The sequence below is a fragment of the Larus michahellis genome, chromosome 3 (genome assembly GCF_964199755.1).
Source record: "Larus michahellis chromosome 3, bLarMic1.1, whole genome shotgun sequence".
Classification (NCBI taxonomy): domain Eukaryota; kingdom Metazoa; phylum Chordata; class Aves; order Charadriiformes; family Laridae; genus Larus; species Larus michahellis.
The window spans coordinates 99,030,680-99,046,609 of record NC_133898.1 but is presented as its reverse complement, the minus strand read 5'-3'; the positions used below and the strand labels follow the sequence as shown (position 1 = coordinate 99,046,609).

The 15,930-nt window shown below is 38.0% G+C and overlaps 1 protein-coding gene across 3 annotated transcripts in view; it reads left to right on the top strand.

Moving 5' to 3' along the window:
- The window catches only part of FAM135A (family with sequence similarity 135 member A), an 87,015-nt gene that overhangs the window by 57,112 nt on the left and 13,973 nt on the right, over window positions 1-15,930 (top strand). For 2 of the 3 annotated variants that reach the window (XM_074581442.1, XM_074581443.1), the window contains 6 exons: window positions 1,594-1,667; window positions 1,977-2,131; window positions 2,398-4,714; window positions 6,728-6,888; window positions 8,599-8,690; window positions 10,743-10,840. In XM_074581442.1, the coding sequence (XP_074437543.1) occupies window positions 1,594-1,667; window positions 1,977-2,131; window positions 2,398-4,714; window positions 6,728-6,888; window positions 8,599-8,690; window positions 10,743-10,840 (2,897 nt within the window). The remainder of the gene's footprint in view (window positions 1-1,593; window positions 1,668-1,976; window positions 2,132-2,397; window positions 4,715-6,727; window positions 6,889-8,598; window positions 8,691-10,742; window positions 10,841-15,930) is intronic. The other variant, XR_012586325.1, reaches the window with a different exon arrangement.

Here is a 15,930-nt window from a genome sequence, read left to right as displayed (position 1 = left end):
TTAGTGTTTGGGTTTTTTTCACTCCAAAACATTTTCCATGACTATTCACAGATGATGTTATCACTGAGATTAATTTCATATAACGCAGTATGGGACAGGACCTTCAGCTTCTAGTGCTGGTTAGAGCTTGGGGGTTTAATGTTTGTGGTTTGGAGTTTGTTTTTTTTTTTTCCTTTCTTGAGTACCTCGGAGCAATTTTTTCCCAGTTTTTCTTTTATTAAAAGGAAAAGAGGAAAAAGTAGAAGCTACAGAATGTAAAACTTCATCCGAACGATACTCTTCAAAAGTATACTGGGCAGTGTATCAGGAGGGAAAACTAACTCCCCACCAAGTGTGGATCTCTGAACAAACGCTAACATGGTCCTGAAAGTCTGATCTTTGCTAGTTATCGCACAGGATTTTCCTAGTGCCAGGTCTGTGCTGAAGGCAGATGTAGGTGTTGCCTGCAGCTCTGAGTGAAGTGAAGGACCTGAGGGAACTGAACTCGTTCTTACACCACCTCCACCAGATCCACTGCAAACTCTCACGGTCTGTTTGGGAGAGTAGATAACTTAAGAGGAAGACCTAGAGTGTATTGAGGAAATAAAGGAGTAAGGGGCCAGGAAGTGGTTGGTGAATAAATGATCGAGTAGACTAGCTACATATGTGTTCTCTAAGTGAGACAGAAATTTTGTTTTAATTGATATAAACAAATTGATGTTTATACCCAAGTTAATGCACAAGCAGTTGCCAACAGCCACTGTACAGCACATTCTCTTTTTCGTATGTCGTTACAACAAACAAGATGCTGTCGTACTGCATTGAATTGCTTTTTTTTGAGGCCTGTAATTGGGCAGTAGCAAAAATAAAAGTTTTAAAAATGCATCTAGATTGAATTAATATTTTTGTGTGATGTTGGAAATGTCAGAATTCTCATTTTGCAAAACCTTAGCTTTGGGGTTTCTAGATACTGCATTTTCTATACAGTGATTGTTCTTATTTGTAGTAAATTACTGTATTATTCACACTTTCTATTTGCGCACTATGTATCTGATGATAAAATAATATGCTCCCCTTTGTTATAAAATACTGTTTTGGTATTGTATGGTTTATTGACTTCAGGCATACAATTAAGTCTTGAATACAGTGCTTGTAATTAGCATACATTTTGTTATTGTCTTCGTCATTTGCAGCTGAAATCTTTACAAACAAAAGGCTTTTTTTGCACAATAGTTTATTGTGGGCCAGAGGGTATTCATGGAAAGTTTGAAATGCGTACTTCTCTGTATTTTCAGATTGCAGAATATCTAACACGTTTCTACTTCTGAAGCTAATCCTCCAGCACATTCAGAAGTGCCCATCAGACAGTCATTTCCTTTCTTCTAATTGACATTTCTCTTAATATTTTTGTGTTGTTGTTTCAGGTGAGCCTGATTTGGATTACTGATTTCTTGGTAATCAAGTTTTCAGCAGGCAGTTGAATCTAATATAATTCCCCTCAGTAACTGTATATAATACGTACAAGTTAGTAACATTGCTGTGTAGGAATACTGCTGGGTTTTCAGAAATTGTATGTAATGTAAAATAAGCTCTAACTTTATTTGGATCTCGCAGGTGCGCAGATTTGCAGAAGCATTCTTTTGTCTTGAACATCCTAGGCAAGCTGCCCTTGCCTATCAAGAACTACAGTGAGTAGCCTTTTGAAGCGCACAGTATGTAGCATGCAGTACTACTATTCTGTAGCTTGTGTTGTGTAGAAGTACTGTCTTGCAAAAGTACTTACATAACTAGTTCAAGAGAAACTTACCTTCTAAATATAGACCTTAAGTTTTTTAATGAAAGTTATATAAGAAGTTATTAAATAACTGTTAAAGCTGTTAAATAACTAATTAGTAGAAAAGCTTCTACTTAAGTGAATTAAACTACTGCTAATTTCTGTTAATGTAAAAATAAATAGTTCTATTTTTTTCATGTAGAACTACTCCTTTTTTTTCCAGTGCTCAAAGTCATCTACAGATGTGTGCAGCTATCAAAAACACTTCCTTCTGCAGTTCTCTTCCACCCCTCCCCATTGAATGCAGTGAACTAGATGGAGATATGAACTCCTTGCCTATAATCTTTGAAGATCGGTATTTAGATTCAATTACTGAAGGTAAACACACCTCACAGTGCAGTTTTCTTTTTAAAGAAAAGAGCAAAAATTATGTAAAACCTGAGTATTTTTCTTTACGTTTCTTCCTGGCTTTAAAAAAGTACACTTATTTGCTAAGAAATGTTTTTTAGTTTGAGTTTTTAGGATGTGTAAAGTTCTGTAATTACTTTTTTAGTAGTTGTATAGCTTCAGTTACCTGCATAATCTTGTTGTAAACAATCCTTTTTCTTACTGTTTTTTTTTTCCCCTTCTTTTTTTGGTGAAAGATCTGGATGTACCGTGGTTGGTAGTTCAGAGTCTTCCAAGGTCAGACTTCAATAAACTGGATAAATTTGAAGCTGAAGAAGGTTTTGTAGCTGGTTTTACTAGTCCAGAACTGAAAATAAGACCTGCAGCTGCCTCCAACCTTTGGCATTCAGAAAGTGAAAAGACGCTAACAAAAACTTTGAAAGGGAAAAATGAAGATGCAAATAAATCCAAAGTTAAGGTTACTAAGCTCATGAAAACAATGAAACCTGAAAATACAAAAAAAGTCGTAAAACAAAACTCTAAGGACTCTGTGGTCTTAGTAGGCTACAAATGTTTGAAAGGTGCAGCACTGGAAGATGCTTCTAGAAGCTCAGAAGGCAGGTCTTCATGCAATGCTAACGAAGGGCTGGACCCTGCATTAGGTGGATTTCCTTGTGATACAAAATCCTGTACCAGGCAAATAAGTCAAAGAGAACTTCAGTTTTTGCCATCTGGAACTGAGGAAAAGACTGCCAAGATTGAAGGTGTCCAACCAGGTCCAGGTAGTCCTGTGCACTGTGAAAATATGGCTATTTTTAGTAGACTCACTATCTCCCAGACAGATTCTGGAACTATACAAGCAGATAGTTCTCTACAACCCAGAGGTACACTTGAAGGTTGTCCCGGAGGTCAGCCAGCTTCCTCAGGAGTCAGGACAATTGAGGTCAAACCAAGTAATAAGAATCCCTATGAAGGGGAGAAAGTAACTGTTCATATTGGATCATGGGCCGAGTTTCCACAAGATGGAGCGCAAGGAGAGAATTTGCAGACACCCAATATTCAGTCTTCGGAATCTGGAAATAAATTGAATTCAGGAGAACAGGAACCAGTGCTTGAAAAGGAAGATGCCCAGGAACGAATCTTCCGACATACCAGTGACATCTTGACAAAAATGAAAAGTAATCAGCCTACTTTTTCTGCAAAAGAAAGTCAACTTTCTGCAAGCGGAGACATGACTAAATTACCAGATGTTAGCGTGACATACGCCTCCTCTAGGTTTTCAGATTCAGGTGTAGAAAGCGAACCAAGTTCTTTTGCAACTCACCCCAACCCTGATCAGGTTTTTGAAAATGCACAAGGGCAAAGTGCATACAATGGTGAGAGAGTACTTCCTCAGCTTTTACTAAAACCGGACTGTGCTATAAAAAATGCAATAGAAAGCCATTGCACTGAGAGTACCAGCGCTGTAAGTGAAATACAGTCATCCCTGACATCCATAAATTCTCTGCCTTCAGATGATGATGAACTGTCACCTGATGAGAATTCAAAGATATCTATTGTACCTGAATGCCAGCTAAGTGACAGTAAAACGGTATTGGATCTTGGAGCAATTGACTTGCCAAAATGTGATGACAGTAAAAAATCAAACACTGATTTGCAGCAACAGTGTGTTGTATTTTCAGGGCACTCGGATAACAAAACTCTGGCTATACATTCCTCGCTCTCAGGAACAAAAGATCTTTTACACTTAGTTGTTTCAGATGAGGATACGTCTACTGATGTGAAAAGTTACAGCCAACATGCGGACATTGGCACAACCTGCAAGGAATCTCAGGACCATGAAAGGCATCTTAACACTACAGAAGAAACAGTTAAATTGCGTTTGGCAATTACTTGCATGGGCGAGCCATCTGTGGTTTCAGGTTCTTCATCTGCAAATGCAGTGTATGAGGTTGAAAAAACAAATGAAGGAAAACATAACGAGCCTTTAGAACTAAAGGAGACAACTGAAGAACTGTCAGCAGCTAAATGTGAAACTGGTACAGATAATCCTTCTCCAACCAGTAGTACTGACATGGTAAAGCAAGGGCTTGTCGAAAACTATTTTGGCTCTCGAAGCAGCACAGATATTTCAGATATTTGGCCTGTGGACAACAGCAATCCTGTTAGCCCTCAAAAGGAAACATATGAAAAACAAATTATTTGCTCTTCCCAGCAAGATGAGGAAGAGGAGGAGGATCAGGAAATGATTGAAAATGGGTATTATGAAGAAACAGACTATAGTATATTAGATGGGGCTTCCAGTGCTGACCAGGATCATGGCTCAGCAGAAGAGAGAGCCCTGAGATCTGAAAGGATTGACAGCGGGCATCTGCGAGACGGAATGTCTGTGCCTCCTGTCTGTACTCCTGGTTGTCTGTCTTTTCCTTCTTCCCTGAGAGACTCTCCTTGCAATGTTATCTGTTCTTCAAGGACTAAATCTGATGCAATTACACAACAGCCAGGCAGCACATCCTACGGCACAGCTTCATCTGTTTCCTGGTATGAAAGCTCCCCAAAACCTCAAATGTTAGCGTAAGTGACTGTTTTAAAACAAAGTTCTTTACTTTTAGAAATTATATTAATATAGTATAAAAGGGGAGAAGAAGCATGGCTAGGTTCTAGAGTGCCCCCAGGACTGTGGCTTGTGGATTCTGCACGCTCAAGTAACATCATGTTTTAGATGTTCAGACAGAAAGTGTGTTAGCACTGGGTTCCTTCTATCAGTTATCTTGTAGTTTCATGTGGTTTGACAAAATTCAAGCAAAACACTTTTTCTTTCTTGTGTCTCTACTATGTTCTTTTTTTTAAAAATAATCATTTGGCTGAAAAGTGATGTCATAATGCCTACTGAGCATAAAAACGGTGGTTTATGAAATGGAAGCTATTAAAATAGCAAGCATAGGAAAATATGCTTTGAATTTAAAAACATAAACCCAAAAACATTCTGTAACTGGTTGCCCATCTAATTAGTTAAGTGAAGCAAATGTGCAATGCTAGGCAAGGTGATGGCTTTATTTTTCAGTCTTAACTTCAAATATCCAAAACGTAGCACCTCGGAGACCACAGTGCTCTAAATTACACTGCAATTTGGATACTAGAAAGCCAAATTTAGGGGAACATCAGGGATCACAGATTGCACCTCCTCTTGCTATAAACATAGGAGTTTCCCTGATAACCCCCTGCTGCTACCTGAGCATGGGAAGCAGCAGCTTAGTGTGTTGTATTGGAAGTAAAACGTTGCTGTCAGAAAGAAGCAGCTTAGAAGAGAGGTAGAAACAAGGAGAATGCTAAGTATGCAGAAGAGATGAAAGACCAGATAGTTTGTGGTAAGCAGCTGAGAACACGAGGAAGGATTGAGCAGTAGTGGAGGAAAACAGGTTAGAAGTGGACAGAAAAGTAGCTTATGAAATACTGGAGAGTGGGCACTGGCACGGAAGGGGAGGGATGAAAAGCAGAGACTATTTAGGGTGTTCTGTAACATTAAAAGAAAGAGGGAGCTCAGAGTAAAATCAAGGCCTTGGCCTTGGGGAAAGCAGAGTCTCCTGGAGCATGAGAGGGCACGATCTCCTCCATAGAGAACCAACCTTGGTACATTCAGTTCAGAAAACATGCCTTGAGTACAAACTAAGTAACTTCTGCGGCAGAGTGATAAGACCAACTGCCTGCAGTGGTTTCTGTTTAGGCTGACTTCATTGAGGCTTGCTCTTGCCAGTGAGTGAGAAATGAGCTAAAGATAAAGCTGGGAAAACAGAGAACAAAAGTAGAATGGGAGGAAAACAGTGAGCAGGCGGAAGAGGATGGGGCACAGCATGACGCTGTGAGGGATCACACAGAACAGACAGATTACGGAGGGAAAGAAGCATAAGGAAGCATAAAATCAAAGTGCTGCAGGGAAACTGATATGCAGTTAATTAGGTAGGAAGGTCATATGCAGAAAAACTAAGGGAAGGGGAAGAAAAGGAGGAACACAAGGAACTCTTAGCATGTGGGGAGCTCAGCTACTAGAAACCGTATAGTGTATGCCTTCGTAATAATATGTAAAAGATCAGAGGTCTGGATCTGGTGGCTTCTGAAGACTTGCTGGTGAACAATTACAGCACTGGCTCCAGCTCTCTGCTGACCTAGGAAACAGGTTTTAAGTTTGGCAATAATTATCAAAAGTCAGTGGAAATCTTTACCTTGATTTCTGATTGGTTGTAATTCCTGTAATTTTGTTACTGCATTTAAACAAAGCTGTTGCTTGATCAAGACCAGAACTAACCCAGAATCTTCAGTGGTTTCATAAATACTTCAGAGTTTGCAGAGATGCTCAAAGGAGAGAAGAGAGCAGAGCTTGGGGTATGGATTTTACTACAGAAGAAAAGGGGTTGTAGGAATCTGTAATAAACTGGCTTGTTTTGTGAAGATAGTGATTTGATAAATATATTTTCCTTTTTATCGATTACATAGAAGACAAAGTAAATACAGTAGAAAACTGTATGCTAGGAGACCCTACGTTTGTCTGGCAATAGTAAATGTTTTATCATAAATATGTTTTCATTTCAGTTTCCTGCAGGCTAAAGAAGAATTGAAGCAACTTAAACTTCCTGGATTTATGTACAGTGATGTTTTCAAACTGGCTTCTTCAATACCTTATTTCAGTATGGAAGAGGATGATTGTTCAGAAGAAGGAATACATCTTATAGTCTGTGTCCACGGCCTAGATGGTATGCTGGGAAATGGGATACTGAGTGAGAGAGCAGTTCACATGACCGGTCAGGATTAGCTTTTGTCATTTGAACTCTGAACTGAATGCTTCTGAAATTGGTTCACTGGAGGAAATGGGAATCTGACATACTGCTACACTTCACAGTGTATTCCACAGAATTGCTTAAGTTAAGAACTTCATGTAATATTGTCTTTAGTAAAACTTTCATGCACATAAACCCATTTTATGCCACAGTTCACATTAGATACATCTTCCAGTTTTTTATGTCAGACGGGTATTTGTCCGTATGGTGGTAATAGAATGGAGTTACTAACAAAACAGTTTTGTTTATAATTTGTAATGTTACATTGTCAAGGAAAATAAAATACATGTATCTTGATAGGAAAAAAGTAGTATATGAAAAATGCAGTCAAGGGTTTATAAGTGTTTATATTTTAAAAGATTAGATTACTGAATCACAGAATGGTTGCGGTTGGAAGGGATCTCTGGAGATTGTCTAGTCCGACTCCCTGCTCAAAGCAGTGTCACCTACAGCAGATTGCCCAGGACCCAACCCAGTTGGGTTTTTGAGTATTTCCAAGGACAGAGACTCAACTCTAATAGACATGAGCGAATCTCTTGCTAATTGAAAGAAGGATTGGAAAGTTTAAATAGTTTGAATATATTCTGCTGCTTTTAGTTCAAAGCATATGTGCATGTTAAGAAATAATATCCCTTCTAGTTAAGATATTCATAGCTTTCTACCATCAGTGCTTTTGTCTTTTTTTTGAGAAGCTTCTTAAATTAACAATGTAAGGAAATACAAGAGGGCAACAGATAGAATATTGGACTGGACCAACATTGCACAGCCTTCTTGTTCATTTTCCAAATTCCCAAGTTAAAAAAAAAAAAAATAAAATAACAGAATAGCTTTTTACTTCCTCTTGGCAGAAAGCATCCTTTGTTAAGCACTTTTAAAACAGGACTCAAGTGCTACGGATGCCTAAAATTGACACAAAAGTTAACGTGGACAAAAAACCTGTTGTTAAAAACCCATGTCTTTGGAGCATTAGAAAAATCCATATAGTTAGAATTTTCTTATGAAATGGTGACTTCATACAAGTTCTTTCCTGTTAATAACGGATGTAAATAAAAATCTTGTTTTTTAATTAAGGCAGAAAGGGTACACTTTCTCCAAAAGCAGAAATGGTCATTGATGTAGAGAAATCTTCAGCTGCCAGTTAAACTAGCATTTGTAGTCTTGGGTACCGGTTTAATTGTATCTTTATCATCTGACAGTCCACTCTACCTTTTTATTCCATGAAAATGTTTACGACTTACCCTTATTCCTTGCTCCTTCACTGAGTTCTTTAAGCTAGCTCTGAGTTCTTTAATTGACTTTTATTGAAGTTAATTAGGTTTTCAAGAATGTAATGTTCACAGTGCTGTGTATCTGTTGGATGCTAAGACAAAATCAAACATGACTTCCTAAATCCTTGCTTTTTTAAAACAGTGTCTGCGTTGAATGTCATGTTTATAGACGGTTTTGTCACTGCATTTGGCATTGCAGTTTATCTTCCCGAGTCTTACTGAATTTTAATTAGGGCTGAGAATATCATTAGCTGTGTTTAAATATAAAGTTGTGCCATAAGTTCATTTCAGTATTCTAAGCGCTTTTATTGCAAATTAACTTCGCAGTATCTAACTCTTGATTGTTTTTCCTTTTAAGGTAACAGCGCAGATCTAAGATTAGTGAAGACATACATTGAGCTAGGGCTGCCCGGAGGGAGAATAGATTTTCTTATGTCCGAAAGGAATCAGGTATTTGCCAACAAAAAAAGAATTTTTTGTAAAGCAATAAACAGTTTGCATCTTTAGATATGTTTATTTAATGGCACTATCGTGTTGCAGTTTACCACTTTCTGTATATTTTTATTGTATTCCATGTTTTGATCTATGGCTTGTGTTAAAGTAATTACAAAACGCAGTATCATATTGAAGGTAAATATATAAGGAGTAACGTTTGTTGCTGCCATTTTGTTCTGTGTACTGATACCTCCTAAGTTCTCACCATAATCAGTTAAGGTTGTAGATAAAATACCCTCGACATTAATGGTGAAAATGGTGATAGTAAAAAATGGTGTGGCAAGAAAGGAGACGTGTTATTTCACGGGATCTGAGAAATACAAAATACCCGTCTCTTGTTCCATTGTCAGTGTACTGTAAGATCCACATCATGACACTGAATCAATATCAAATTACCTCTTGTGTTAAACTTTTGCGAATTGTACGTTTTTCAGATGAAGTAAACTTGACAAAGCACAGAAGACCAATTTTTACTTTTTTGTGTGTCTTACATATTGTATTGGACGTACTTCAGGGATGAATTAGAACAAAGAGTCTCTTCAATGGGTCAAACAAAAGGTCCATTTAGTGCAATAGCGTTTTTCTGGCAATAGCTGCTGCAATGCTTTGCGAAACAGGCTGGACAGGCATCAAGCCCTGCTTTCTCTTCTCTAGCCCTATAGTCTTTGGCAGTCAGCAGTTCTGAAACTTTCTGATTTGGGAATTCCATTGAGACCACTGAGCCTAACAACTGCTGACGGACTTTTCTCCTTCATGTTGGCTGATACTTTTTGAATATTTTTACTGCCAGTTTCCACAGCATACAGTTGAGATTAATTCTATGGTTTGTATACATTACTAATGCAGTTGCAAACAAGGAAATATAAACAAATTTGCCTACAGCTTATTTTGGGGAAAAAAAAAAAAAGTCAATAGTCGTTCCTCATTTTCCTCTTCAGTCAATTAAGTATTTTATAAACAAGTATAATTTCTCCCTCAGGAGACAACTGAAGAGACTTAGTCCATTCAGTATTTCTCAGGATCACTTGTGAAGCAGTTTCTGGTCATCCACGATATCTTCCCCTGACACTTTCAAACTTCTTGTCATTTAAAAAAGGATGATCAGAACTAGACTGGGCATTTAAGATGCCTGTGCACTATGGACTTACAAAGTGCTATGTTGATATTTTCTGTTCTTTCCTTGCTTTTCTAACATATCTGATTACGTAGAACACAAATGTGTAGATTATTGTTTGCATATACGTTTAGGGCTGGTTTTCCCTACGTAACATTGTTTTGCATTTCTTGCCATTTTATCACCCAGGCATGCAATACTATAAGATTCTTCTGAAATTCTGGTCGGTTCTAGATTTAACTATCCTAGATATTTGGTTTTGTCTCCAAACTTTGACATCTCATCTCCTTCATCCCTTTCCCAGATGGTTTATCAATATGTTGAACACTACAGATTTTAGCACAGGTCTGTTGGAACTTGTGTTGAAAAGTTTTAGGCAGCCTTTACCTACCTCTTTTTTAATTTCTTACTGCTAATCATTGTGGAAAATCAGCTGTGAACTGGGAATTAGCTTTAAGGATTTCTTTTGTTTTGAGTAAACAGTACTGATGTAGACTCTGCTGCTGCAGTAATTGTCTCTTTTCTGTTTCATGGGCAGTGTGATTTAGTTCTGAATATGCAGTTTGGTCTTCTGTTTCACTACAGATAAGATTATGTGTAGGGGAAAGCTTAGAAGTAAGGCTGGTTGTGTAACGTTAAGATTTGTTTTGGTGTATTAGAAGAAAGTAGTCTTACAGTAAAATGTGTATCACTTTATTCCATGTTACAAGAAAAAAAAACTTGAAAAAATGATAATAGCTAGCTGTAGTGTTTGTATTCAAAGTTAATATGGATGCTTTTATTTGTGTGCTGTTGATCAAAACACTGGAGAATAAGAATTCAGTCTGAATGCAGAATGTATATTGCTGCATTAGAAAATACAGTTATTATTTTTTATTTCTTTTATTTTACAGAATGATACCTTTGCTGATTTTGATTCCATGACAGATCGCCTTTTAGATGAAATTATACAGTATATACAAATTTATAATCTAACCCTTTCAAAAATCAGGTAATATCTGTTCTATACTATTTATAGAAATAAACTTAAAACTAGAGCCCTGTGTTGTTCTGAACTGTGATGCTCAGGAGCAGGCCAAAAGAGAGATGGGAAAGAGAAATTCAGGGAGGGGGAGGAGTAGGGGAAAGGAGGACGAAGGAGAGAGAGGGAATTCCCAGCTGAAAGAAGAGTGCACAGTGTTGAAACCTCACCTAGTCCTGTTGGTGGTTTTAGGGCAGATTTAAGTGTTACATTTAAGGAACTGCTCTCCTGTGCTTCCTCAGATCCTGCATGGTAGGGTTCTGCAGAAAAACAGATAATATTTTGAGGAAGTTGAAGGAAACTGTAATAGTGCTATGCCGAGATAAAGTTAGCTTTCTTCTGATTTTAGTCTCTTCACCAAGTATGACATAGCAGATTGTCTGTATCGTCATTCCTACAGGGAAATTCCATCTTATCTGTGACATTGAAGGGCAGCTGCATGAAAAAAATATTTCATCATGTTGATGTTTTCTGATTGTTTCATCTGCTAAAAAGCATGTTTTACATCTTAATAGAAATCTCATCCCAGTCTACGCATTCCTGTTTCCTTTTTCAGTTACTTCCAGGGAATACCTGCTCCATTTATTTTCCCCAAGTAGGGTGCACCGTTTGGGCAGACCATCTTACTCACTCAGCTGTGATGCTGGAGTTAGCACATCGATAGATGAAAAGGAGCAAATTCAAGCCTGACTTCATCCATTTGTTTAGGCATCCTCAAATTATACATCTGGAAGGTTTTTTGACTGGCTAGTCACATGCATTTCTTCCAAATTTCTGCATCCTCATGTCTTTGGTAGGCCTTGCTCAGCTAGAGAAAACATCTAACGTGTTTCAACATAATCTTACTTTTTAAACAAATTTTTCTATTTTCAGATAGGCAAGATTCGTCATGGTTAATTTTGACTAAATTGATGATTAAAAAAAAAGAACTGTGTGATTGTGTTACGCAGACTGAATGTTAGCACCCTCGGTACGGGAGAGGAGAGTTCTGTAACCCACCAGCACACACTGATTATCTTCTCTCTCATGCTGGGGTCTGAAGGCTGTAATGTGCAAACCCACCCAGTTACCTGCGCATTGTTCATACCCGAGAATTGAATTCGTGTTTGCTTTTGGTTTGCTTCTCTCGTAAGACTTTCAATCTGTAAATATTTTTTCAGTTTTATTTATTACTTGTCACTTGAAAGAAAAAAGAAATTACCAATTTTTGGTTTAGTTTCCTTTTCAAGGCGTATACTTGTGCTTGGCCCTACTGAAGCAGAAGTCTCCATCTCCCAACTTTAGCTTTTCTTCAGAGAAAGTTAAACCTATCAGCAAATACTGCGGCACTTTCCTGGTAGCTACATGAGAGAGCTTTCAGAAGGAGACGTGCTTATATGCAATTCCTTGAAGGGATGACCCAGAAGGCCCAGCACAGTACTATTGAGAAATCCTCTGTTTGAGTAGTTGATGCATTCCTACCTCATTTTGTCTGTCCCACTGTGAAGAAAACGGACTTTGTGCTAGTTAGACGTGCACTCCTGAATGATGCTAGTTTCTCCTCGTAAAATCTCCCTGTCTTCTAAAGGAAGTGTCTCCAGACCTGTAATGATTTTGTACAGCAAAAAAGCTGTCAGCATTGTGTGTCAGAAACACCTGTTCAGTCCCTCTTTTACACTCTAAGTTCTGTTACGGGCAAAAGGGAAAACACTTCATATGCAGAGCTAAGAGTTTATTGTTAGTCCAATTTTAATAACCTCATAAAAATGCAGCAAAAAATTACTATTAGTCTAGTTACAGTACTACTAAAATTCATAGTCCAAATTAATGCGGAAAAGTCCCATTCTTAATATGGCTAATAAGTGCCATTATTAATATGGCTATTAATACGGCTGTTAAACAGAAACTTTCTAGAGCTTTTCTCGGGTGGTAGGCTCCCCTTCCAGCAGCTGCCTCAGTCCTAATATTAGTAGTTTCTGTCTTCCTTAAGCAGTGGGACATCAGCATCCCGAGGCTTCAGTGTAAGGAGAATGATATTCTCGGTGGGGGGGTTCTGCCTCCTTGGCCTTGGATCTGCCTGGATTTATGTTCATATTTTCAGTCTGCCCACATGCTCTTTCTTTTCTTTCCCATTTACTCATAGGTTCTTTTCCGTTCTCTATTATCCCTAACACTGGCTTTCTTTCCTGAGTTGTAAGATTGTGCTTTTGCAGTGACCATTAATAGACCCTTGGAAACCTCTGGCATATGGTGCCTGTGTCCACACACTTCCACACCACACGTTATTCTAGTGATACACAGTTCAAGTCACACAGATTAACTACATGTTATTTATAGAAACTACAGTGAAACTGAAGAAACTTTAGGCCTGTCTTGTTACTTCACTGCCAGATGATTGTTGTTACAGCTAAAACAAACAAAAATCAGCTCAGGCCAAGACAAGTCAAGAGAAGTTCTGAGATACCATGCTGTCGGGTCAATGCAAAGCCTTCAAGTAGTGGCAAAATGCTATTTATTGTGCTCTACATTCTTAGAGATAAGAAAAGGCACTCCCTGTACCATCGAACACAGAGCCATACTATGGAGTCAACTTCAGTGAACCAACATTTTTGGTACTGCCAAAGCTAATATCAGTTATTGCACCAGTACGCTACCCAGAGTGTGCATTGATCTCCTCTGAACAAAATCTTTGTGCTCGCTACAAGTGTGTAGCAAGCATGAACTGGAAGCTTCATTCAAACCAAGAGCAATTTGTCTTACAAAATGACTGTTTGGTAAAGAATCACAGAATACTTTAGATTGAGGGGACCCTTGGAGGTCATCTGGACCAGTTACCCACTCATACCAGTGCCACCTTCAGAGTTAATGCAACGTCGAAGCAATTCAAATTGCTTACTCATACCCATTGAACTTTTGAGTATCTTTGAGGATGGAAGCCTTTCCAGGTCATCACATAGCTAGGAAATCATAGAACCACAGAATTGCCTAGGTTGGAAGGGACCTTTCATATCATTGAGTCCAAACATCAACCTAACTCAGACAGAAAACATCACTAAACCATATTGCTAAGCACTATGTCTACCCATCTTTTAAATACCTCCAGGGATGGTGCTCCGCCACTTCCCTGGGCAGCCTGCTCTTATAGTGTAGTTTCAGGAACTGTTTTCCTCATGTCAGGTCTTATATAAATTTCTGACGGCCTGTATTGGCCTTTCACCTGAGTTGGATTATTCAGCTTGTTTGTCATCCTCTTCCCAAAGTAACATTGGCTCACAAAAAAAGAAAGCAATTTTTAATGCTATGCATATATTAAAACATCTGTTCATTGTTTCAGCCCCTTTTTGATTATGGCTTTTGATGGATTCTTTTTTTTCTTCCATGACTTTTTATAGTTGGACAGGATTTTTCATTTGTTAGCACAGAATAATGAGGTTTTACTGTGTCTAATTTTCCAGTATGATCTGAATTGGTAGACTGGTATCATAAAGCGCCTGTAAATACTGCTATATAATTTTTTTACTTCAGTGTGTTGAGTGAGTATCTTGTATTCAGAAGATGGTAATATTGCCACCTACTGTTCAGAAATGCATTGGTTTTGCAGAGCATCCGACAGTTGCAGGTATCTGAAACAATGAGTAGGATGGGTTATGTTTTTGTCTTACATTTTTCAAAACCCTTTTTGAAGGGTTTCCCTTTTCCTGCCTCTTCCTTTTTGATTTGAGCCAATCCTTGGACCTTCCTCTACTAGAAAATAATAAAAGCTTATTCCATGTTCACCTAAATATCTGAATTTGAATGCAATGCATTACCGTAACCTTTGTTATTTTTCTAGGTCTTTACAAATTAAGAACAAGTGTTTAATCTTGAGGTACCTTCATATAGCTAATTGTGAGCGCCTTTTTTGCCTCCAATGGATCTTTCATGTTTCTGAAGTTTTGGTTGAGGTATGCCCATATTCTTGAGGATGACAGGATTGATTGATGGATCACTGTTTTTTCCAGGGGCAAAATTACCCTTTCTTATGGTACAGTAGGAAAGTTTCTCGTCCCTTTATGACATTTAGTAAAGAGTGGATAAACTCTCAGAGAACTGTCAAGAGAACATCTCTGCTAATGTTCAGATCTTCTGTAGAAAATTTACTTGAGAGCAATTATGTGGTGCAGATCATCTTCAGGATAAACTCACTCAATTTCTGTGGGCGTTTTCTTGTGCCTTAAGAAAGCTATGGTTTTATAATTCTTGTATGGACTTTATGATGTACTCTGAGAGAATGGTTTTAAATTTTAGTGTTCAAGAGAGTCAGCAGCTCAGTATTTTGTTTTGTAAATGCACTGCTGTTGTGCTGACAGCACAGAGGAAACATGTCTTTCATTTCTAAATTAGTTAGGCAAACATAGTAAGCTACGGCAAAGAATTTCTGATACTGCAGCAGTTTTGAAAATCTAGTAGTAAAAGTGAATGGGAAGAATATATGTATGTGCTTAAACTGCGTATTGGTAAGGAACAAATAGCCTGTTCTGTATAATTATGTCAGAGTTTCGGAGTTATGGGGTGGCCATGCCATTCTATAACCTAACATTTGAATTTTTTCATTTAGCTTTAAATTGGAGTTTTCAGAGTCAGTAATTCTTGCTTGGGAAGCAATTAAACAGTCGAGTAACTTTTTTAGCACTGTATTTTACCCAGGTATTACAGGTAGCTTTTTTTTAGCTATTTTTGTTGATGAATCTAGTGCTACAGAGTAAACGGAAAAGATTATCTTATGGGTGTAATGCAGCACATATATGGTCCAGCCACGATAGTTCTATTTTTGCATGGTTGTCTATTCTCTCCATGTCCTGAGAGTACATCTGTAAAACAGGAAGACTTGTGGGTATGAGAGTAGGCACCTCAGATTAAATTATAATGATTCTTAGATACATGAGGCTAAAGAGCGACATCCATCATTCTCCTAACTCACTTATCCAGGGAAACAACTACAGGTAATATTCTCCTGGCAGACATATTCTTCAATTGCCTCCCTCAAGCTGATAATCACTTCTTTTGGTCCAACTGCTAAGCTAAGATACGAGGTTTTGCAT